The 25,554-nt window shown below is 38.0% G+C and overlaps 1 protein-coding gene across 5 annotated transcripts; it reads right to left on the bottom strand.

Moving 5' to 3' along the window:
* Positions 1-1,706: 1,706 nt before the first annotated feature.
* Positions 1,707-25,320, bottom strand: LOC124116716 (L-threonine ammonia-lyase-like). 5 transcript variants are annotated; one of them, XM_048400323.1, is made up of 14 exons: positions 25,128-25,318; positions 22,970-22,976; positions 15,368-15,574; positions 14,589-14,659; positions 13,601-13,646; positions 12,823-13,008; positions 10,572-10,627; positions 9,493-9,655; positions 9,028-9,118; positions 7,913-7,988; positions 6,540-6,665; positions 5,869-6,036; positions 5,415-5,472; positions 1,707-4,159 (listed from the first exon to the last, which is right to left on the bottom strand). In XM_048400323.1, exons 3-14 carry the CDS (start codon positions 15,521-15,523, stop codon positions 4,055-4,057), a joined length of 1,302 nt encoding a protein of 433 aa, XP_048256280.1. In that variant the 5' UTR covers positions 15,524-15,574; positions 22,970-22,976; positions 25,128-25,318; the 3' UTR covers positions 1,707-4,054. The 5 variants fall into 5 exon arrangements, with proteins under 5 accessions (XP_048256280.1, XP_048256283.1, XP_048256279.1 ...); XM_048400326.1 differs by having other exon boundaries at positions 15,368-15,577; XM_048400322.1 differs by lacking the exon at positions 22,970-22,976 and having other exon boundaries at positions 25,128-25,320.
* Positions 25,321-25,554: the final 234 nt, after the last annotated feature.

A 25,554-nucleotide genomic window follows, 5' to 3' on the forward strand; every position in this document is an offset into this window, starting at 1 on the left:
CACCATTGAATAACCATTTCTTGTTTGTTTGATGTTTAGCAGCGGTTGAAACAAACAGTTTTCCACTAGTCCTTATAATGATAACATATAGCAAAACCCTTAAAAACAGCAAATTTCTAGTAGTCCTTATGATACCTTAACTATTGGGCAGTTTGTCAAGGGCTACAGGACTAGTGCCAATTTCTAACGCTGTGTTGAGCCACCATCACATATGGGAGTATATCTTCTTTTACCCGGCAGTTTAGTTGACAATTTTCTCTTTGCACTTAGTCCAGTGAAATTTAAGGATGGACTATATGATCTATTAACAATTTCTAGTCTCGATGTTGTAATTGGTTTCCTGTGCGAAGAGACATTGTTTCTGTGCAGTCAAGAGAAAATCGTTGCTTGGAAGACAAATCTACATTATGACATTTGCATACCGAAAAAGTGGATAGAACTACTAACTGACTACTAATAGCCGAAACATTGTTCCTTTGTAGTCAACTGTAAGACAAATCTACATTATATTATTTACATACCCCAAAAAAACCTGCCTTTGACCCAGAGAACCAGCCGAGACAGTTTCTGTGCAGTCAAGATAAAATCATTTCCTGTAAGACAAATCTACATTATAATAATTGCATTCTGGGAAAGTGGTTGGGACTGCCAAATGACCCAGAGTGTAGTCAATACTACCTTGATCTGTCATCGTATGGATCCCCAGGGAGCTGAGAACGACATTTAAGAGCACACTGATCTACTGGGGCAATAACAGTGTATCGCTTTCAGCATGCACTTGTGTATGGAATCTAATGCATTATTAATACTCATTATTATAATATACAAGAAACTCAAAACCACAGTAGTGTGTAAATATGACTGCCACACATGTTAAGTACTTCTATTTCTACACGTTTCCATTGAAACTCACCGGACATGGAGTACAAGACTATATCCTCCATGTTTCACTGATATTGTGCAAGGTTAAATACACCCAACTTATACAGTCTTCAGACAGCATGAACATGGTTTTAAGGACCATGCATAGGAAGGAGAATATGGTTACGTAGCACTGTTAATATATCAAGAACAAATAAACCAAATCATTCCCGGATAATGATTGGTGTAGATAGCAGATCTAAAGTACAAAATTGTGCATTATGCAAGTTCAAGAAAGTATTTTTCCCAATCTCATTAAAATCAGATCTTATTTTTCGCTACCGCTAAATAAAGATCTGAGGACATCCCATTACGGATCACGTCAGAACGACCTTTCGCAAATTTTGACCGACCAATGAAATGACTGACAAGAAATCGACATTAGCAATCAGAAGGCAGCTTTCTCGAGCTTTACGACACTAGATTCAAACATATTTTGACGTATTCTCGATTAAAATATTTATAGCTGATAAGAAAAACATTCTGGAATGGCTTATTGATGGCCTAGATTGTAATGAAAACCAGTAACTGTCGTTTGGAATACCCCGTGTTGAATATTTCGTGGTTGCATGATTAGAAAACACATTCCGACTGTCACTTTCATGATCTGGTAAGCGACGCTCATTGGTTGGATGAAAGGTGGTTCTGATGTGACCCGTAATGAGATCTCATCAGATCCTTGTTTAGCGATAGCGAGAAGTAATATCTGATTTTATTGAGATTGGTATTTTACCATACTAAAACATAAGTACAACGCTTTCATGTAGGATTTTTGTGCAGACGCAAGGCTGGAGAAACAATGAGCTTATATTGCAATATGAGATTCTGAATGTGAAGTGCCACAGCTTTAGTGTCTGCATCTAATACCTACTGTCAGACACTAGCACTATGAGTGAGTGAGTGAGTATGGTTTTACCCTACTTTTAGCAATATAACAGCAATATCATGGCGGGGCACACCGGAAAATGGGCTTCACACATTGTACCCATGTGGGCAATCAACCCTGGGTCTTCAGCATGACGAGCCAACGCTTCAACCAATAGGCTACCCGACCGCCACACTCGCAACATGAAACACTTCACGCAACATACTTCTGATAGAAATGTACCACATTCTTTACAGCTTTGTAGAACTTGGGAAAATCGTTCAGAAATTGGAGTAAAGTCTTAATACCTCATTTAGAGGGCAGGGGGTTGAAGAGGTCTGTCTATTTTCAATACAACAAAACAAAGTTTTAGAATTTGTACAGTTCAAGTCAATAAACATCAACTCGACTCATCATTTCTTTGGTTTTGGTATGCATGTGAAAATCAGTCCTCCAACCTTTGACCTGCTCCCTCAGCGCAACAGTTTCACTAGGTGAGGTAGACATTACGGTGAAGTCAGATTAGCTCCCTCAGCACAACAGTTCCACTATGTGAGGTAGACATTACGGTGAAGTCAGATTAGCTGCCTCAAGTGACAACATGAACCACTCAACTTTTGAAAGGAATAATCAGATATGTCATCCGATCTGAATATACACATTTCATGAGAATCAGTTTTGTGCATGATGGAGAGACAAAGCATACCCCAATCAAAAGTGGAGTGGTATATATCAATGACATGCAATAATGTGCTAACAACAAAATAAAACATTCTTACAATGAAAGGGCATGTCAGTGTTATATATGAAATATAGGTTGAAATTGTTCTTCCTTCTTCTTGTTACCAACAATCATTTAGATACGTAAATGCATTCATAACTGACATGTATTTGTGTAAATATTAATTTGAAGCTGCAAGACATAACCCTGTAGGGATTTGGGGTTGGATCAACCTATGCTTGTCGAAAGATACGACAAAATGGATTGAGTGGTAACCATTAGGGCATGAGACATTGCTCACAATACAAACTGGTTTATCTGGTCCAGACTTGATGCAAACAGGCTGTCACATAGCTGGAGTATTGCTGGGTGCTGCATTAAACAACAAACACCAGGATACACATCAAACTTGAAAATGCTTCACACTAATGCATGTGTCAACTGACCCGTGAAGATCCGTGATGAGAAGAGGTCTTCAGCAACCCATGTTTGTCGTAGGAGGCAACTATGCTTGCCATGAGAGGCAACTAATGGGATCGGGTGGTCAGGTTCGCTGACCTTGTTGATGCATGTCGTCATATCCCACTTGCGTGGATCGATGGTCATGATGTCAATCCCTGGATTGTCTGGACCAAACTTGATTACTTACAGGTCGCAGTCATATACCGGCAGCTGGAATATTGCTGAGTGCGGCGTTAAACAACAGACAATTAGTCGTTGATGTACTGGTTGAGTGAGATAAGTGAGCTATATATAACATGTATATGATGTGTAACATTGTACTGAGCCTGTAGACAAACCTTTGTTTTACTGAGTAAGCAACAATCCATGACACAATGTAGCACTGTGTAGAATTGATAGGGTGATACATACTGTTATACTGCAAGCAGTGTTACTTTTCACTGGGACATTTTCTGAATGTATATTGTGATTACTTCAAACTTGAAGTGTGAGCACCCTCCTTCCTGGTCTCGGTGCTACATTGATATACCATATGCTTGGTAAGTGTCAATGCTACATTGATAAACTGTAAGATTGGTCTCGGTGCTACATTGATATACCATATGGTTAGTAAGTCTCAATGCTACATTGATACACTGTAAGTTTAGTTTCAGTGCTACATTAATATACTGTAAGGTTGGTGTCGATGCTACATTGTAGGGCTGGGATGAGTTCAAATTTACTAACTGGGTACCTACCCTACTATCACCCGACCCTACCCGGCTGTAGGTCTCAAGAGATAGGCAAAAACTGTCTGATTAGAAAAGTTAGATACACATGTAAAACGTTCTGGTCATGCATACACTGAAGTTGACGGAAGTTTTATCTTTTTTTCAAACATATAAATGCAAATATTACTGACTTGTAGTGTAACCGTAGAGTTTTCGATATTTTTTGTCATTAATAATATCACATGACTAACCACGGGTCCGGGTAATCCTGTGGGTACCCAGGTCCTACTCAGCACCCACCCGATCCAAGTATGCGGGTTACCTGTCCCAGCCCTTGCTACACTGATATACTGTAAGGTTGGGCTGTAGTACAGATTAGAAGTAGATCGGCCCCCATGCTACATAGCTGTAGTGAGAGCGTAGAAGTTGCTCTAACTCCTTGGTGTGATCAGCGTCTCGTGTTTCAACAACGCACTTCACCTGAAAGCATATGTAAGATATGACTCAGCTATGCATTATGTGCATTAAGCATGGTCCCCAGTGATGTGGAATTGTGCACAATATAAACAGCCTTATTAGTAGTATATGTGAGGTCACTTAATTTGTATTTTCAGTTTTCACACGTATAGTTGTGCACACATTCTGTTGTCACCAGGCAACATCAGGTGAGATTACAGTTGTGTTCCACAACATTCTGTTAAATATAGACTGATAGAAAGAAATAAGGGAACATCTAATGTGAGTTTGTTATAATGCCTCTTTGAACAGTATTTCAGTTATATCATAGCATGTCATTTTAAAGTTTTGTATATACCCTAGTGGAAATTAGAGATTATCTGTCAGTGCCGTCAATGATTTGTTTGTTTGTTTGTTGTTTAACACCAAACTGAGCAATATTCCACCTTTATGACGGCGGTCTGTAAAATAATCAAGTCTGGACCAGACAATCCAGTGATTGGCATCATGAGCATCGATCCACGCAATTGGGATTGATGACATGTATCAACCTAGTCAGCGAGCCTGACCACCAGATCCCGTTAGTCGCCTTTTACGACAAGCATAGTCGCCTTTTACAGCAAGTTTGGGTTGCTGAAGACCAATTCTATCCTGGAATCTTCACGGAATTGAACAGATTTTTACATAACACTCAAGGAATTATTTTGTTGATTGTGAAGTATTTTTACTAAATACTAACATAATAAAAAAAGGCTATTTATATTGCACATATATCCACACCACTCAGGGGCATGCTCAAAGCTTGTTATTACCCCGGTCACTGGATCAAGCTGTCTGTTAGTAGCTAGAAGGTTAACAACCACATTGCCATCTCATCCTACCGGGTACCCATTCACTGCTGGGTGGACAGAAGCACATTAAGAACAAAGTCACTTGGCCAAGGAGATGCCACATGTGTTACAAGTGTTTCAGTGTGGGGCAGGACCAAAGCCCTAGAAACTCTCAGGAGCCGAGCTGCCAAAACGCGGTCACCCATCCAAGGATCACCTGATTTGTGACCTATGTGCTGTGCACAGGACCACGTGCCACCACCATATTTCTATGTGATTTACTTCATGAGTATTTTCATCGATGAAGTCCAGGCCTATATAAGCTGTCATTGCATCAAGATTTCTGGATGTGTATTGTTTATATGTATATTATCACTAGTTGGGCAAAATGCAATGAAAATAGTTTGCTGGATTCCATGTTTCAAAATTTACCTTGATTCTGAACTTACCTGCACTGCAAAGACATCACTTTTCAGCCAAGCTCTCTCATGGAATATGTCCTTGATACTATAACAAATTGGAGTGTTTTTTTATATAAATATAGAAGAATAAAAGAAATATAAATTTCTATAATAATTTAGATAAAACAAGTAGCCATATGAGGAAAACAACTAGCCAAATGAGTATGAAAAAGAGAAAATATGTTTTTCAGCACAACATTGAATAAAAATGATACTTGTCCTCAAGTTTCTTTAACTCTGCCTTATATATTTTCCAGGTGATTAGACTTAATTAGAATTGTTTTAAAAAAAGACTTCTAAAAAAATATCTTTATGATTAACACAATGTATAATTTAGCGATGAATTGGTAGAGAATATTCATGAAGTAAACATACTGTTTAACTAGTGAGAGAACAATTGGACACATCAACAGGTTACAAAAATTCTGAATCTTAACCCTACCTGACTCCCTTGTCTGCTATAATACGGGTTAGCTCTGCTATGCCTCCAGGTCTGTCGGTAACCGTGACGACAAATCGGACCAATCGGCCATCTGCAGCGAGGCCTCTCTCTATGACCCGTCCCAGAGCCGTTGTGTCTATGTTGCCACCACAAAGGGCCACAACCACCCTAGGGATTACAATAGCAAGGGAATGAAACAAACACACTTCATTTATTCTATCCTCACTTGATGAAAACAACCTTGAGAACAAACAATTATCTTTGTGTAACTGCAATCTCATTGAAATCAGATCTTTTATTCCGATTAGATACCTCTCTATGTAAAGATCGGATGTTGATCCAGGTGAGCTTTCTTATCAGCCATTCAAAATCAATGCTTCTAAAATATTAATAACGAGCATATTTCAAAACTATATGAGCATCTAGAAATTAAGAAACTGATCTCAAATACTGTCTTTCCTTTTTAAACACAAATATTCTTCAAATTACAAACTGAAATACTTCTTTGTGGCAAATTTATTTAGAATAGGAAAACACCATAATCATGAACATTGATTACCTGCTATTTATAAAACTACATGAAAAGCTATATACTTAAAAGCAACAAATTTGAATTTTAATATAAACATTAAGTAACAGATTTGAATTTTTATCAGAAAATACAGACATACTTTTTGCCAGCCAGTTCTGGAAGCAGTCCCTCAACAATGGCTGCAAGCCCTGTAGCTCCAGCCCCTTCAACCACCGCCTTCTCCAGCTCAATCAGACGCAGGATGGCAATAGCAATGTTCTCCTCTCTGGAACAGTCCCCGACAGGTCTTACTGTACATATCACCAGTTTGTTTCTCATGTTATGCTGTGCAGAGTTGCGTCCCTTGGGCACGCCAGAAACCTATGATTGTGGGTTCGAATCCCGGTTCGCCCCGATTATGTTTCTAGGTTTGTCAGCACTATACCCGTGCTCGTGGGTTTCACCAAAGTGGTAAACGTCTGAGACCTGCATCACTTCGGGCTTTCCTCCCACATTAAGCTGACACGCCGTGATATAACTGGAATACTGTTAAAAGCGGCGTTAAAAACCCAACTCACTCACTCTGGTCCAGACTCGATTATTAACAGACTGCTGGAATATTGCTGAGTGTGGCGTAAAAAAAACAACCAACCAACCAACCATTGGCACCATAGCAACATCCAACAAAAATTATGTGGGGGAAGTCTGATGCATGGAATTATTTTCATTCAGTTCATAACAAATTATAGGTGAAATAACACATGTATCATATTGTGGTACATATCCCAATACATGAATCATTATTGCCATAAATTGCAGTACGAATATCAGGCCATACTCATCACTATCTAAAACCATGAGCCATGATTCACGCCATTGGCGAATTATGATCAGCCAAGTCACAGCCTTAACACGCCATTGATGTGGCCTCTTACAACCAACAACAGAGTGATGGGGTCCCATTCTAACATGGGCCCCTGTTTCATGGCTGGTCAGTGGTTTGTCTGGTTCAGACTTCCTACTTACAGTCGGCCAGGATATTTCAGTCAAATATTATTCACACTCTGTATGTGTGAGCTAGTTGGATGGTGAATGTTGATCGACTGACGTTTCCAATTGCTGATCAAGATATTCATTTAAAAATTGACTTTGCATTTATGAAGTATAAATATGAAAAACAGTGTGCATCTTGTGTAAATCTATGTTTACGCAAAGTGTGCACAACATGTTTTACATTTATACTCCATAACTGCAAAAAACAATGAAGTAAATTCTTATAAATTAATATGTCGACAATAATAACTTAACTGACTGCTAATCAGTAACACACACAATAATGTAGACGGCAATACAGAATCAAATATTCTATCATGTCTATTATCAGCCAATCAGTAGTCTGTCAGTAGGCCTGGCCTAAAAAATTTCGATTTATGGAAATATAAAAATAATTGCTTGGTTAGCCAATCGAATGACACAGAATCACTTTCAATTTATATATTGTGAATTGTACTTCTATCCGGTGTTGAAACTTACTTGACTTGAACCATTTTGTCGATAAGGGGTTTCCCTGTTACAAAGGCATTTACGCCAACTTCTGGCACTGCTAAACCTGAAATATCACATAAAATATGGCATTCAGTTGACTCAACTCCTATAAAATAGTCCAATAAACATACCAAAACAACTGTAAAACAATGTAAATATAAAAGGTGTGACTGTAAACTACAGTATTAACCTGAAGTTGTACATAAATGAACAATGGAACATGTTTGTTTATTTCTTTGTTGTTTAACGCCGCACTCAGCAATATTCCAGCTATATGACGGTGGTCTGCAAATAATCGACAATCATGAGCATCGATCCATGCTATATGGATACGATGACATGTTTCAACCAAGTCAGCGAGCCTGACCACCTGATCCTGTTAGTCGCCTCTTACGACAAACACAGTCGCCTTTTACGGCAAGCATGGTTTGCTGACGACCCGTTCTACCCCGGATCTTCACGGGGAGGCAAGCATGGGTTGCTGAAGACCTATTCTACCCCAGATCTTCACAGGGAGGCAAGCATGGGTTGCTGAAGACCTATTCTACCCCAGATCTTCACGGGGAGGCAAGCATGGGTTGCTGAAGACCTATTCTACCCCGAATCTTCACGGGGAGGCAAGCATGGGTTGCTGAAGACCTATTCTACCCCGGATCTTCACGGGGAGGCAAGCATGGGTTGCTGAAGACCTATTCTACCCCAGATCTTCACATGTACATACCTCCATGAACATATCAGCATTACACCATGTGCCATGCAAGGGTACTGTCAAGAACTGGCACAGTCACATTGAGTGAGATCATCACCAGACTCAATTATTTACAGACCGCCATCATATAGCTAGAATAGTGCACTATTTATAAGAAATGAAGAAAGAGAGTGAGTGAGCATGGTTTTACGCCACTTTAAGCAATATTCCAGCAATATCACGGCGGGGGACAGCAGAAATGGGCGTCACACATTGTACCCATGTCGGGATTTGAACACGGGTCTTCGGCATGACGAATGTACGCTTTATCCACTAGGCTACCCGACCGCCCCAGAAGAGAAAGAACAATGCCATCACTCATCAAGGAAGAAATTGTCTTGCTCAGTGCACTAACCATCAGCAAGGGTGGAGGTAATTTTAGTGTAGACAGGCTTCCCTGCATTAAGAGCTGCTGCAAAACTGGCACATTTTTCAGATTCCACACCCTGGAAAGGGAGATAACTTCTATTATCAACATTATGTTTACAAAACACTCACAGTTCAGAAGAAAGAAGTATTATTTCAGAAGTCAGCTCCAAGTACTCTGGACTGGCTACAACCACAGCACTACTCTTAGGGGGAGCTCTCTGTTTCTATTTCTTTTCAACCAATATCAGTGCTTATGAAACTGGATGTCAAAGACAGAACAGTAATGGGTACTAGTTTTCAAGTCCTCAAATAAAGAAGATAACAAATACTAGCATATTAGTTTACATACAATGAAAGCTTGTTAACTCAAACATTTAATGTTTATCAGAAAGAGATACATTGAAGTCAATTCTTAAAATCACTATTTACATAAAATGTTTGTTAAACTCACGATGATCTGCACATTTGGATGAAGGCTCTTGATGGCCAGCGCTGTCCCTGCAATGAGCCCACCCCCTCCGACAGGGATGATACAGGCGTCGAGGTCAGGCACCTGCTCCACAATCTCCAGCCCCATCGTCCCCTGGCCGGCCAGAATGTGGGGGTGGTCGTACCTGGACAGACACAGGTCACATGAAGCACAGGCACTCAAAGATATAGAACACTGCTGAGGCAACACAAGCCCATCAACTTTATACAATCAATAATTGCTGAACAAATGCTGAACAGTTGGTTTTAAAATATTTCTGACTGGATATTAAATATGTCAACAGATAAAAATAATCCTGGATATTTGCTCCATTACATTTCCCGAATGTACAAAGATATTAGCCCTGTTAGTATTTCAGTCTCTTAGAAAAAATAATGTCGTTTGTTATTTATTACAATTTATTGAAAAGAAGTGTAACCTACTGAAAGATGAATGTCAAAATAAAAAGGCAAGTTGCTGATTTTCTGAGATTCAAAACCAATCAAGGAGAGGGTGTATTTCTTCCTGGATTGCCGTATGTAATAGATTCCTTAGTGGCAGTCAGTTTCCACCAGAAACAGTGATAAATGACTTCCTCATTAAAGTGTAATAAGTAATCAACACCGGTGGCTCACCTGTGTAATTTGTCACAGAGTGTGCAGAATTACATCCCTTATCCGTAGTGGATCTCCCGGTGATCATATCTACAATTTTCCCTGCTGTGGTCCGAGGTCTACACATCTATGACTTACATAACTTCAGGCTTTCCTCTTATTAAGCTGCTGGCTGTGATAGAACTGAAGCTCTGATGAGTGTGTGAGTGAGTGAGTATGGTTTTTACGCCGCTTTTAGCAATATTCCAGCAATATCACGGCGGGGGACACCAGGAATGGGCTTCACACATTGTACCCATGTCGGTAATCGAACTCGGGTCTTCGGCGTGACGAGCAAAGGCTTAACCACTAGGCTAGCCGACCACCCCAAAGCTCTGATGAAAACAGAGCTAAGCCAAGTCACTCGCTGTTGATTGAAATGTACAAACATCTGTTGACTGAACTTACCCATTAATGTACAGCAGATCATTCTTCTTTCCAATGTTCATTGCCACTACCTTGGACTGAAACAATAAGGGTTGTGTGCTGTCACAATCACAAAGAATTATTTATAACCTTTTACAAAACTGTTAGCTACTCATAATGCAATGATCAAAGTGTTTATTGTAGGTTCAGATGTTCACCTGTTAAAATGTTTGACCGAATCAAGAGTGCCAGTGATGTTATTAAGGGTAAGAACCAATTCTTTTATTTTGTAAGCCTGACCTGTTTACTTCTGAAACTGGGTGTTCTAACATATTATGGGTGCTTCATTCAGTATTTGGCTGGGTTTCCATTCCCTATATCTGCATGTTGACCATTTTGAGAAATGAAAACTTTATGTTTTCATAAGTAAGGATCTCATATATGTCTTCTGACATGTCAGTATTTTTAACTACAATTTTATTATCATTATGAGGACAGTTTACACATTGAAAGGGCAATGGTGACATGCACCTGAAGAAGGTCTTGCCATGTACAATAACTTTGAAGAAACATCTCAAAAATGACAAATTATGCATGAATGATTTGTTCATTGGTATAGAGGAGAGCTTTAGCACCCAATTAAAATCACAAAACACTGTAGTCTGTGTAAGGACAAAAGCAGTCCATTCAAAAATATTGTACACAAACCCACTGCATGTGAAGGCTATTATGGGCAGCCATTCGGTTAAAAAATACAAAATTAAAAAAAGGACAAAATTACACAATAAAGGTCAAATAATACGAATAAAGAACTAAATGTTACTAATAAAGGTCATTGTTCTAAAATCATGCTAGAATCCATGAATGTATTATGAAAGGAAAACTGTCCCAAATGTAATGTGGAACTAACACCGAAAATATGTATGTAGCATTTTATTGCTTATATATATCCTATCATATTCAACAACGCAAGAATGTTATTTTGAAACACGTTTTGTCAAGCCCATTTTCGTGCACCTGTTGTAGAGATTGATCTGAAATTGCTGATCGACGATATCCATAGACGTATTGCGTGGGATACAATTATAATAGTGAAACTTATCAGCGTGTACATCGCAGAAATATGAAGCATGCTCATTTATATTCACCGTAACATTGAATGGTGATTCTTAAATATCAACAAAAGTTCAAATAAAGTTTACCAAGAAACTTGCATGTTGATTTATCGTCTACCGTTTCCGGGTCACGGGAGCATGCAAGGTCAAACGGATTAAATAATACGCCAATTACATCATCAAAGTCAAATTTTTATTTCATATTAGTGGTGATTACTGATACTATGTAATGACTTATGTTTTTGCTGTATGTGATAGGCGAAATATTTCATAATTTACTGTAACTGTTTTGGTACTAAAAATTATCAGGAGACAACCCCTGTCTGTGAAATCACATCCGGTGACCTTTGCACTTACTGAATTATTGCTATCAGAATTCACGATCTTTATTGTCGTTTTTCTCTTGTCATATTAATTGGAAAATGACAAATAAAACATCCTTCGATTGAGAAGATTGTCAACTTTCGCCAAGGCATATTTATAAAGGCAATGTAAACTTTGTTGATATTGAAATAGCAAAGTGTTATTCAGAGGTCGGGCGAAGCGCGACATATGTTTGATTTAGCATCATGACACGATTGTTTATTTTTGTTTATCGTAAATATTCAATCAAAACGCTTGAAATTAGGATTAGTGAATATTTATAAGTCATTAATTGTTTCCTGCAAATTTTATAACACGACAAGTCAGATTAACCCGAATGTTCATATTCTGCAACCGACATGATGACCTTGAAAATTAAGTTATTTCCTGTTTAACGTTTAGATAAGAAAGTTACTGAAATGGTTCATAATTTACCATCGCGCTGTTATTTACGGATAAAAAACCCCGAATTTTTACACAATTAAAATTAAGATATCAGTGATATGATTATTGAAATCAATTTGCACAAATGTTACGATATTAAAAGGTTCCTAGCATGATACGCAAACCACCTTCAATAACGCAATTCAGGTAAGTTCAAGAAAAGTTACAAATGTTCGCTTTGGTCTTAACCTTGGTATGATTGAAAACATCTGGACATTTTTATATAGTACTGTGTAGTTTTCTATCAGGAATAAATCACCCGCCCTCTTTAGAGCGCCTTATGCTAAAATTAATCCAGCAGGCAGGGGTAAGAAGTGTGAAAATAATTCAGCAGGCTAAAGGTTAATTAAAGAGCATCCTAGAGTCCTTACCTCAGCAATGTCCTGTCCTTTCACTAACACATTGGCACCATAATGTCGGCAAGCGGACACTTTCATGAGCGGTGCCACAATTGGCATGACGACAGTGACTGGGATGCCAAGGTCATTGCCATGAAATGACAGTGCCAGAGCATGGTTACCGGCACTGGCTGCAATCACCCCCTTCTTCTTCTGTTCCTGTACACACAGAGTTGACTGTCAACGTCATCAACACACAGTTGACTGTCAACGTCATCAACACACACAATACACAGTTGACTGTCAACGTCATCAACACACACAACACACAGTTGACTGTCAACGTCATCAACACACACAACACACAGTTGACTATCAACATCATGAACAGACAATATTTGAGCAACTGCTCCAAAGTAAAACTTTTTTCATTTTTGGTTTGTAACTGTTGGGAACCAAAAGCCACCACTCAAGAAATAAACAAACTAATAAAAGGCTACGTCCATATGGTTATTTAGTTTAGTATTGTGGATGAGAAAAACTACAAATTGCAATTTGATTTTGTTATACACAGAGCTGAAATGCCAACCGTGCTCAAAATATGGGGGTCTGGGGTCCTTGAGGTTTGCCAAAGAATCTAGGGACCCTAAATGTTTTACTTTTATCATTAGGGAAACGCCAAGAACCCTAAGACTTTTATGCTTAATTTCGACCACCACTTTATAGCATTGTCTAAAAAGTTTGGAGTAACTGTAATTGAAAGATTTTTCTCCTAATACATTGTTTTGTCTGAGTGAACTACACTACTTACATTAGACAGCAGTAGCAGAGTGTATCTCGCTCCTCGCTCCTTGAAACTGGAACAAACACAACACATCTTTGGTGATCGTAATAATCATAGATTTGAAGGCACATTTAAGTCAACCCTGGAGATCAAGTGTGTGGGTATGCGCAGATCAAGAGTCCTAGTGCTATTGATTACATGTACTGGAGATAAAATCCTAGGTTCCACTGAATACATGTAGAAAAAGTCATATAGTTGCCAGATAATATATGTGGATAAGTGTTAATTGCCATGATATATACATGCAGATAATGGAAATAAAGTCCTAGTTGCCACTGAGTACGTCATCAAGTTGCGTGCGCATGTTCGAATCTCAAGAAATGTTTTATCGTGAAATTAGCCATGCTTCGTTCTTCATTGTTCTTTGTGATTTATTGCGTAGCTATCTTATATATGTGGATAGAGCGTTAGTTGCCATTATATATATATACATGCAGATAATGTAGATAAAGTCCTAGTTGCTATAGTGAGTGAGTATGGTTTTACGCCGTTTTTAGCACTATTCCAGCAATATCATGGCTGGGGACACCAGAAATGGGCTTCACATGTACCCATGTAGGGAATCAAACCCGGGTCTTCGGCGTGAAGAGCGAATGCTTTAACCACTAGGCTACCCGACTCCTAGTTGCTATAGAATACATGTAGATAAAGTCCTAGTTGCTATAGAATACATGTATATAAAGTCCTAGTTGCCATAGAATACATGTAGATAAAGTCCTTGTTGCTGTAGAATACATGTAGATAAAGTCCTAGTTGCTATAGAATACATGTAGATAAAGTCCTAGTTGCTATAGAATACATGTAGATAAAGTCCTAGTTGCTATAGAATACATGTAGATAAAGTCCTTATTGCCACTGAATATATTCAGATAAAGTCCTAGCTGCTATTTAATATACTTGTAAGTAGAGTTTGCTTTAAGAAAAATAAGCAAGAAAAACAATGATGTCAGCTGACCTCCCTGTGTACTGCAGAAACTCCTTCTTGAAGTAGAGTGACATTCCAAACAAGTTGGACATCTGAGATTTCTGAAAACATCAGTCGGGATGAATCTCCTATTACAGTCAGCACAGTGCAAGAATACGATGACTAAGCAATTATAATGAAAGAGTGAGAGTGAGAGACTGCTGGGTGGTGCACTGCATTATTTAGCCATATCACAGTTGTTGAGACCAAGAAGGGCTTCCCACATTGTACCAATTCACACTGTGTCTAAACCTTTTGAGATTACTAGCGCGACACATCACTTGACGTTACTTTCAGTAGATCATAGACTTAATGTAGGGGACCCGTGAAGATTCCAGGGTAGAATAGGTCTTCAGCAACCCATACTTGCCGTAAAAGGCGACTGTGCTTGTCGTAAAAGGCAACTAACGGGATTGGGTGGTCAGGCTCGCTGACTTGGTTGATCCATGTCATCGATCCCAATTGCGTGGATTGATGCTCATGATGTCAATCACTGGATTGTCTGGTCCAGACTCAATTATTTTACAGACCACCGTCATATAGCTGGAATACTGCTGAGTGCGGCGTTAAACAACAAACCAACCAACCAACCAACTTAATGTATGGATTTTTAAAGAACTTTTGACTTTTAGACTAATGACTAGCTACTGCATATGGAGCACAGGACCCAGACAAGCCAATGCCTAACCACGTGGCTACCACACAGCTCCTACATGGTCTAAGAAACTATGATACATCTATTTAGTCTAAACTATAGGTATACTACGTACAGTGCATGGTGTTTTCTGGATGCCCCCTTTGATCTTGTAGGCAGCAGCACTGATGTCCTGGAACTTGATGACCTGTGGATTTTGGGGGTCACAGAACTCATCATGGACCTCAACATACTCCTCGTCCTCATCCTCATTCGGGGTCTTTGGATCCATCACGTACACGTCAAGGTTATCCTGACTGTCTGCTACCACCCCATTACATGCCTGCTTAAAGGAACAAATTAGGACATTACTACTCCATTTCTCTTTTAAATGTACACAAGTCTCCTCCAAAATCCTTAAGAAAATTAATAATCATTTAGACAATGAACTTCAAGCTACACGCAGTTATGGATTATATTCCAGAGTGAATAAATTTTGTAAGTTTGAGCCTTGTGAGGGAATTTCAACATTACATGTTGGGCAGATAATCTGTAATTCTGATTTGTGAGCAGTTTATTCTTTACATTAGTCTTTTTTTCTGAGAAATGTGGGTGTCCTGATCTCGGTGGGGGGTGGGGTGGGGTGGGGTGGGGGGGCATCAGCTCTGCCTATTGTTGGATATGACATCACATAGAATAGTTTGATATTGTGAACAATGGATGACGCCATCTTCAATTATTTGCAACAGTGACATCACATAGCTAAGAGCCTCTTGGCAAACAATAAATATATATTGTTTATGAAGACACTAAATGTTAGACAAGAGGTCATCAGTCAAGTAGGTCAAACATGAAAGACCAGAGACTATATACTGTATTCGACGTAATAAGCGCCCTGCTCTAATATTTGCTAATATATTGGCTAGTGAACAATCCCAATTAGCACCCCTTCCGATTGATCAATGTACACAAGACATATTTATTCTTGAATAATACTTATGTTATATGCACCCTTAATTATGGGAAATTAAATTCTGGAAAAATATATCTATCGTATATAAACATTTCAGGCTGTCAGCATAAACCACAAAATGTAAGATCTTTCAACTCTGTTGTTTTTCACCAAAATAATATTCTAATAAGAGCCCCCCATTTCTAATTTTGAGAGCGCCCTGGGCACTTATTATGTCGAATACGGTATGCAGAATAATACGAATAAAACATTGTACCTCCTCAATGTTATTTAGGTTAAAGTTTCCTCAGTTTGTTCATGCATTCATGTTTGAATCACCACCACTGTATATGTACTGGCAAGAACTCATCATAAGTACAATAAGAAAACTCCAGTAAACATAAGACCAAAGACAAGTTCATTTCTTCCAGGCTTGTCTATCTTACCTGTTGCTCATGAAACTTTTCTGCTAATTTCTAACACTGTATAGATCAACAAATAATCCAGACTTCTCCAAATGATAGAAAATCTGTTACATTAATCAATAACTACAACAACCAAGTGAGAACCTTGGGAGTGTGCTGAGAGTGAGTGATCTGAGTTGGGTTAACGCTGCTTTAATATTCCAGTTATATCACAGCATGTCAGCTGGATGTGGGAGGAAAGCCCAAAGTGATGCAGGTCTCAGACGTTTACCACTTTGGTGAAAACCCAGGAGCACGGGTATGGCGCTGACAAACCTAGAAACATAATCGGGGTGAACTGGGATTTGAACCCTTGATCATAAGTTTTTTGCCTACCCAAGGGACGCATATCTGAACAGAGAATTATGGCGCCTTACTGGGCCTTCCTTGCCCACAATGTGCTAAGAAAGATCAGCTAACAACCCTTTGACATGGTTCAGAAAGTTTCACATCTGAATATTTTGTCCATGTTGAATCCATGTGTGATGAGAGACTATTGCTAATCTGAGAGAAGACGGCCACACTACCAGCCACAGTGTACATTGAGCAAACAGCTGAACATAGTATTGTACAGGCAAGATGACAACAACACACATCGCAGAACTCACCACGACTTGTGAATGACCTTCACTACAGCTAAGAACTTCCTACAGGATGCCCCAGATCAATTCTTGTTGCAGTGACTGACATACCTTTGGATGTGTGTCAAATGGGTTCATGATATTCAAAAGGAAAGATTTAACATGAACTGAGAATACTCAGTTCTGATTGGTCAATCAAAGGTATCAAATCATTTCTGATGTTCTTACCCATTAACCATATAATAACATCTAGTTTTGTCCATATAATGCTGAAAAGCACATTTTACTCTGTCAATGCCAATCAATTAAGATATTTTCATTGTTACTTTACTTGGCAATATCGGTGTACATTTTTTTATGGATTATAGATATATGATGTAACATACATGTGTAAATATTTCATTATCCCAAACTGGCTTCTACAGGAGATATCACTTGGGTGCATTACAATTATTTGCAGACCATATAACGTCAGGATTTATCAAATACATCAAAACTCATCAATAACAGTTAAAACCGCCTGAGCAATCCCCAAGAGTTTTTCAACCAAAATCATTATAGGTAAAATATTAATATAAACTTCTCAGCCATAAACCCTGAATGTTTCATAGCCATTTCAGTAACTGTGATCCAAGGTCTTAAACATTCAACCAATCAAATGATTGCCTTAGCAAAGCAAAAGGCGGCAGAGAATAACATCCTGACCAATGAAATTACAGCTCTCAGTTTTGGCAAATTTCAAACTTTACCGGCATGTCAAAGTAAAACAAACTTGAGTTGTAAGTAAATTTAGGGAGCCATACGTTAATGTGCGCTGTAACTGAGTTAGCGTTATATTGAAGGGCGCAATAGTGAGTGAAAACTGTAAATAGACACAAATTACACACCTTCTACCAGCAACATGTAATTTCTGTTACTGTAAACAATAATTTGTATGATTTTACAGAGACATTTTTTCATTAGATCATAGTAATGGTTACTGCAGGTATAATGAGATTGCTGCAGTTGCCTCTTGGAATCTAGTCTTTGTGAAATGCTAGTGCATGTCTTCACTGAATGTTTCTCGCAAAGTTATGGCCAAGACACTTCAAATAGTCAGCATAAAAGTTTGATTTGATAAGTGCAAATGGTTATTTGAGTTAAAATTCATTAAAGCACTGAATATGGACAATATTTAACTTCGAGTATAATATAAAATGATTTTGTTTTAGTGCAGCATGGCCATAAAAAGGTCACAATGATTTTGTTTGACATGTGCTAATATCAGCCCACTACAGTGATAATCAGAGCAAACATGAAGAATATTTCACATGAGTGAATTAATGTTTTTACATGACCATGCATGTCTTGCTATCTAACTCCAATCCCACTTGTAGTTTTAATTACATTTTATATTTGGACGTAGTTAGGGTGAAGTATGATTGACTTGTGCACTAGGGTGTGTGTTTATTTATATAGTCACAGAACTCATGCAGTCTCTACACTGATATAAATGAGTAGTGAGTTATCCATGTGTAAGTATTACATATGAATTTAAGACCCGGCTACATATATTTTTCCTAGCTTTACTGATAAACATTCTGTGACAGAGTAAAATACCAGGGCAACTGCCAGAGACACATGCCAATCTAGAACATTTTCATGATTTTATGAATATTGAATACCACATTTTTTTATATATATTACCAATTTCAAAGAATATTTAGGACATTTTGGATAATATTAGGTTGACAACAAATTTATCTTACCGACATTCATTCCTACAAGTCCAGAAAACATGTCAACAGTTTCACAGAGGTAGCAAATCTTGAACCAGACGGATTTGGATAAAAATGTTGGTTCACTTCAGAAACTCAACAGTACTTATGAGAGATAAGCATGTTACCTAAGATGTGTTCTGATTGATTTCTCAGCAGACGACATGAAATATGTACCCCACCTAGCCTGTGAGCGGCTATATGAAAAATAACCAATCAGAAGCTCGTATTTTAATGTACGTTAAGAGGAAAATCAGTGTCCTAGAATAGACCCAATAATGACCTGCTGTGTACCATTGAGAGTATGTTTATTTATTTACCTTACTACTAGTAAGTAACATTCAATCTCTTTTCAGAAAAATAAATATTGTTTACATAAATTTATTTTTTACCTTACATCAAATATAACCTATTTATCCAAATTTAGTACTAAATCATATACATGTGCATCTGTACATCATGACATATTCCTAGGCTAGCCAACAGAAACATAATTAGCTCCATCAGAGACCATATATGGTCTCTGGCTCCATTAATGTTAATTTTTCAGGAATAGCCAGTTAAATGCTGACTAAGTTATAAATGTGCTTGTTTTATCTCCAATAACAGCTGGCAATAAAATTCAGTCATATGAAAACAATAGCATGCTTTATCTCTCTCACAGCAAGAGAGTGCTAGCAAATAAGTCAGTTATCTTAAACAAACTACAGACAAGGCAACAAAAACAAGCACTCACTTATCCTCGATCCAGAACAACAAAGCCAACTTGAATAACACAAAACCTCTTCAAGGATTTTAAATTTTAACCATGCTTACAAACCACACAGTTTTAACAATTTCATCCCTGATAATATAATACAACTTACAGATAATCTGATTACACCTCTCTAACCTCCATCCGAATAGATGTGATCTCACAACACGTGGTGAAATGAACCGTTGATGCTGTCACCAACTGTCACATCAGCTCACGCGGAGGTCGTCTGCCATGTGGACATTATTTGCATGTGACAAACATGTTTATGAGGGACTGCTGCTATTGGCTACCACACACAGGCTGAGTGTTCACATTCCATAATAAATGAGGGATCAAGGCAAGTACCTTGTCTGACTCCTGTTGATGGAACAGGGTACGAACGGCCTGCTATTTGTTACACAGTGCATTATATATTATGGGAGGGTATTTCAAATATTTCAATTACTTGAAAAATAAGATATAATTAGCTTAGGTAAGAACAAATTAATTCCTTAATATTTAGAATACTTTTTAATAATTCCTGATGCGATTTCTTTTAAAATTATTGTTTATATCATTTCTGGCTGGTACTCACATCTCAACTGGAATATTAATTACCAGAGATGATAACTGTCACAATATGCTACTGCAGTGTTCATGCATGCTGTGCATTACTCATAATGGAAACATACACCAAACAGATGGAGCTGCCCAATCAAGCCTGTTGTATTAACGAGCATTAATTAGCATGATTAGTGGCCTGCTGATTATTAGGTTTGTCTGAAGCAAGCGATATGGCTGTCTCCTTTTTCCCACTTATGATAACTTCAGGGTCTAGTGATTATGCCAGCCAATTCTTCATTCCCTCAATGTAATGAATAAATCCACTGTGTTTAAAGTAGAAAATGTTCTTACAGAAAAATGAATATGTATATGTTCATGACTACTCTTAAACAGATATGGTGGTATTGTATAGACTGATACTTTATTGTCATGAAAATAGGAGTGCAATTTGTACATACTTGGATTTTATATAAATGTCAAGGTAAAAGATTGGGGGGGGGGGGGGGGGGGGGCATTAAAACAATGGGCAGATCATATGTAGTAGTAGTAGTAGTAGTAGTAGTAGTAGTAGTAGTAGTAGTAGTAGTCTCAATATGTTACAACAATGTACAGTTGTGGGGATTGTCTATACAGGTAGCATACAAAAATACTTTCATGGAACTTGTTAGGCTGATACTTTGATCGTGACTGCTCCTGCCTACACTGACTGTGTTCATCACCTTGTTCACAAGTGTTATAAGAAGTTAGGTTTATTAAAGAAACATGCACAGATAATGCCCTCCAATTACTATTATACAGAGAATTTTGACTGCAGGAGCTGTTTTATGAAATAAGTCAGTTTTACTCTGCATTTAGCAATATTCCAGCGATCTCACATAACAGTGGTGGGACACCAGAAATGGGGCTTTACACGTTGTACCTATGTGGGGAATTGAAACTGGCCTGACAAGCGATTGCTTTAACTGCTGGGCTTACCCAACGCCCGTTTTTCTGAAATAAAGTAGTCCAATTTGTTTTATGAGCAGACTGAGTTCTTAGCCGATATATATGCAGTTTAATCTTTTTGCTGTATTTGATTTCAAGTCAATCTTGGCACGCAGATCTAGGACAACTGTTAGTGTAAAACAAGAGAGGCTTTTGTAAAAAAGACAAAACTTAACATGAAGAATGTGAAAGATTATGTAAGTCAGAAGAGTGAGTGAGTACATTCATCAAAGCACATGCATGCCGCGGACAAGCTAGGCGCCCCAGGTTACACCATTAAGATGCCATCAAGATCTAAAAACAAGTATTTGAATGTTGCAGTAACAGCTGTCCTTTGGGAATGATTCAAGAAGTGGTGTGAAGACACTTAACATACAGATGTAGATAACAAATTAATCATGCAGCCTATGGCAGCCTTCTTGAAAATGTTATTTTGTCTCATGGATAGGTCTGGGGTACACTAGCATCTAGTCTCTGAAATGAACATATTGTACAGGAAAAAAAACAGTTGTTCAATTATCTTAATAAAACTTTAATAAGGAGCCCAGAGACTCTTCATTTTCAGATACTGCAATAATCTAGACTTGCCAAACATTATAGACTTGCATGAGCTGTATTGGATATATTTGTATTAGGGCTGGGACGATAAATCGGGTACTTGAGTCGGGTGGGACCCGTGGTTAGTCATATGATATATTCATTTATGACATTAACAATAAAATTTCATGGTTACACTTTATAAGTACAAGTCGCTAATGTTCACATTTCTTTCTGACTGTGCACACATTCCTTCTGACTTTGATGCGTTTGAGTAAAGACAAAGCTTCAGTCAACTTCAGTATATGCATGATCAGATCGTTTTATACTATATATAAATACTTTTTGCCAGGGCTCCATTAAAAAACTTCCATTTGAACATTTTGTACCTAAGAGTAGGGTCAGGGTAGGGTCAGGTAATAGTATGTCGAGTACCCGGGTAGTAAACTTAGACTCGTCCCAGCCTAATTTGTATCAGGGTCTGTATACCAGACTAGGTCTAGGGCTGTGGAGATACATTTTTGTCACGTTACTTACATTAACAGTAATAATGCAGTACGAAACATGATGATAATGAATTGTGAATTTTTATAATAGTCCACATGACACTATACACTACTGAAAATGAAGCTAAGAGCCCAGTTTGGGCTAGTCGTCTCCAGTCAGAACCCCCTGTTCGGAATTAATGGGATCCACTTGACCTTTAGGTTAGCTGCTGTGGTGTTTGAATCTAAGGAATTGTTAATTCTGTGACAGTTTCAACATTAGGGTTATGACAATCTAACCAACAAAAACATAATGACTTTCATAAATAATTTTGAGACACTGCACAGTAATTTCAGAATGTGATGAAACAGTCCATTGCATACAAAAGCAAACTTTTCAAAGACAAAGTGAGAGATAAATTGAAGATTTCAGATGTACGAAATGAAAGGTATCCACAAAGACTACAACAGATTACACAGATAGAGACATAACACATTCACAATGCACAGGGGCCCACAAAGCGATCTTAGCAGTAAGGTGATCGTAACTCCCACTCTTCAACAAGAAACCATGAAATAGATTTTATTTTATAGTCTCTGCTTCAACATAGACTTACGACAGGTATAGCTCTAAGATCGCTTAGTGGAACAAAGCCCTGGACTTTTAGCAATACTCACCAATCATCTGGTGTTCGCAAAACAGTTCAAACTCATATCAACAAGCATTCCTATAGAATGTGAGGGAATAGCATAACAACACAGTGGGAAATATCCTAGCTCCCTGACAGCAGCTGCTCACTGCTGTAGTGACTGGACCCTGCATGGAGGGTGGGTCTGGAGGGTCAACAGTGTACACCACTCCACTTGCTCAATCGGGCTACAGAGTCTTCCCTGAGTGGTCACCCATCCATACAAACATCACCTAGCAACCATCCCTCAACAGGGACTAGGCTCGAGCCAATTGGCAATCCTAGTGTATTCAAAATGAGTTTTGTACATTCTTAGTCCACTAGTCCTTATTATGATAACATATAGCAAAACCCTTAATAATGGCAAATTTCTACTAGTCCTTATGATACCGAAACTATTGGGCAGTTTGGCAAGGACTACGGGACTGGTGCCAGTTTCTAGCACTGCTGTGTGTGTGTAAACTAAAATTTTATTGTTTGTACTGATCAAACTGTTAATAATAACTCTATTAACATAGAGAGACAATGTCTTAAACTTGACATATCACTGAATAAAACATCTAGTCCTAGTCTCAAAAGAAGCTGTATTCACAATGTGGGACTACCTTTGGATATATCATGATATATATTTGATGAAGTCTGAATGAAAAGATTTTACAGGAAGTCAAATTAATGATGAATTAATATAGGAATGGAAATCACCCCTAATCATTTATAATGACATTCACGATGATCCAGTTAAATATATAAACAGTTGTCCAATCAAATTACACACATCAAAGACTTATCTATATCATGTATATACGTCTTTGCACACATGTACAAGAGAAAATTTGAGGCAAGTTACTGACAAGAGGGACAGGGATCAATCCATTCCAGGCATCAATTCTAAAATGGATGACGGTGCCAACCTCCTTTTACTATGCCAAAAGTCAAAGCCTGTAAGTTGTATTCCAGATCCTGCAGTGCAATGCGCCTGATGCCATGAAATGTTTATCTGATACGCAGATGCCAATATCTCAAAGTTGAAATGTATTTTTCGTCTTTTTTTCTTGCAAAGAGCAACAAATCACTAAAATATTTCACCCTAAGCTTATGAACATGCAGGGTCATGCATTCCATGTGATAATACCAGTCCGATTTACTTGTACCAGCTGTGCACACTGACAAGACTCAAGGGTTCTTAAACTGATTGCCAAGACACTCAAGAATCTAAGGTAGTGCGTGGTTCCATGACAAGCTGATCAAGGATGCGCTAATGACGGGAGTCAGTTAGTCATCTATTTGTTATCAGTAATCAAATACAAGTGTAAATGATAGCTTGTATTTTTCATGAAGACTGAAAAATACCTCATGTGACATGAACCCTTATGGGACATGACTTCTCACTTGTATCGAAATACAAACTAATGTAATATAATAAGTATATAATATGTATATATACTATTTCATTAAAGTCAGTTGAGATGTATTTGTGATAATCCAAATAATTGTTATGTGATTTTATATTGAATATATGCAGACAACAATATTCTGAAATTTAATAAAACAAATAAATTACTGACTGAAATAAAACTGTCAATAACTAACCTCTTTACTATTACTTAAACGTCATATGATAAGGTCAAGGTCAAATTCAGGAAATGCCTTGTGTTGATTGGTCAATATGTAGTTGATGTCGTCATAATACATCGGAGGTGTGTCATTTTAATCCAATCAGCTCAAAGTGTGTGGTAAAACTGTACGTTGACCAAAGCATCGTCTGCTTGGTGACTGTCGTTTTGCAAGGTCAATGTAAACACAAATCTCAGTTGGTGTCTATTTCTAATAATTGAACATGGACGTGTCAAAAGAGTATTATGAAATAGGTGAGAAAATGTGGTTTCAACCGGTTTTACCCAAAACGAATGATTACGTGATGTTTTTGTCTTGGGGATACTTTGTCGTGTGTACGTCAGTGATTCTGTCTTCCTTCGTGACACATTGATACTAAAAATATGTTCACTCTGTCCATCAATACACAAAATATGAATGAAAATATCCTTAAACAAGCGTCATACTTTCCTGTATGAGATAAAAACTAGTTCAAAGCAGACTCAGTACCCATGTATCAGTAACAATGTTATAAGATCAAAACAAAAACGCACGTCAAAATTAGTTTCTCCGTTCATAGCGCTTTTGTTGACTGGTCAGTTGATAGCCAAGTGCCTTCGGTTGGATCTCGTTGCGAGGGTATGATGTCCTTGCGGTCAGGCACACTTCTGCGTAAATATATATACGGTCACGGCAGACACCAACACATGGGTGGGTGTTTACGTTTTGATTGATGGAAGTGTTCGGTCACGTGACTCATTCAATGCCCCCATTACTCGAATACTAGATACCACACAGCTGCTAACAGTAATGATAACAAGTTTGAGTACTCAACTGAATCTACTTCGAAAACAGTTGTACATTGGGGTATATATCCAACTCATCTTTTAATAGGGATAATCAGTTATGCCAGATATATTAAATATACACATTACATAGAATGAGAATCAGTTTTGTGTATCAATGAAGGATAGAATATAT

This window comes from Haliotis rufescens, unplaced genomic scaffold (assembly GCF_023055435.1).
Source record: "Haliotis rufescens isolate VD_foot unplaced genomic scaffold, xgHalRufe1.0.p SCAF_2, whole genome shotgun sequence".
NCBI lineage: Eukaryota > Metazoa > Mollusca > Gastropoda > Lepetellida > Haliotidae > Haliotis > Haliotis rufescens.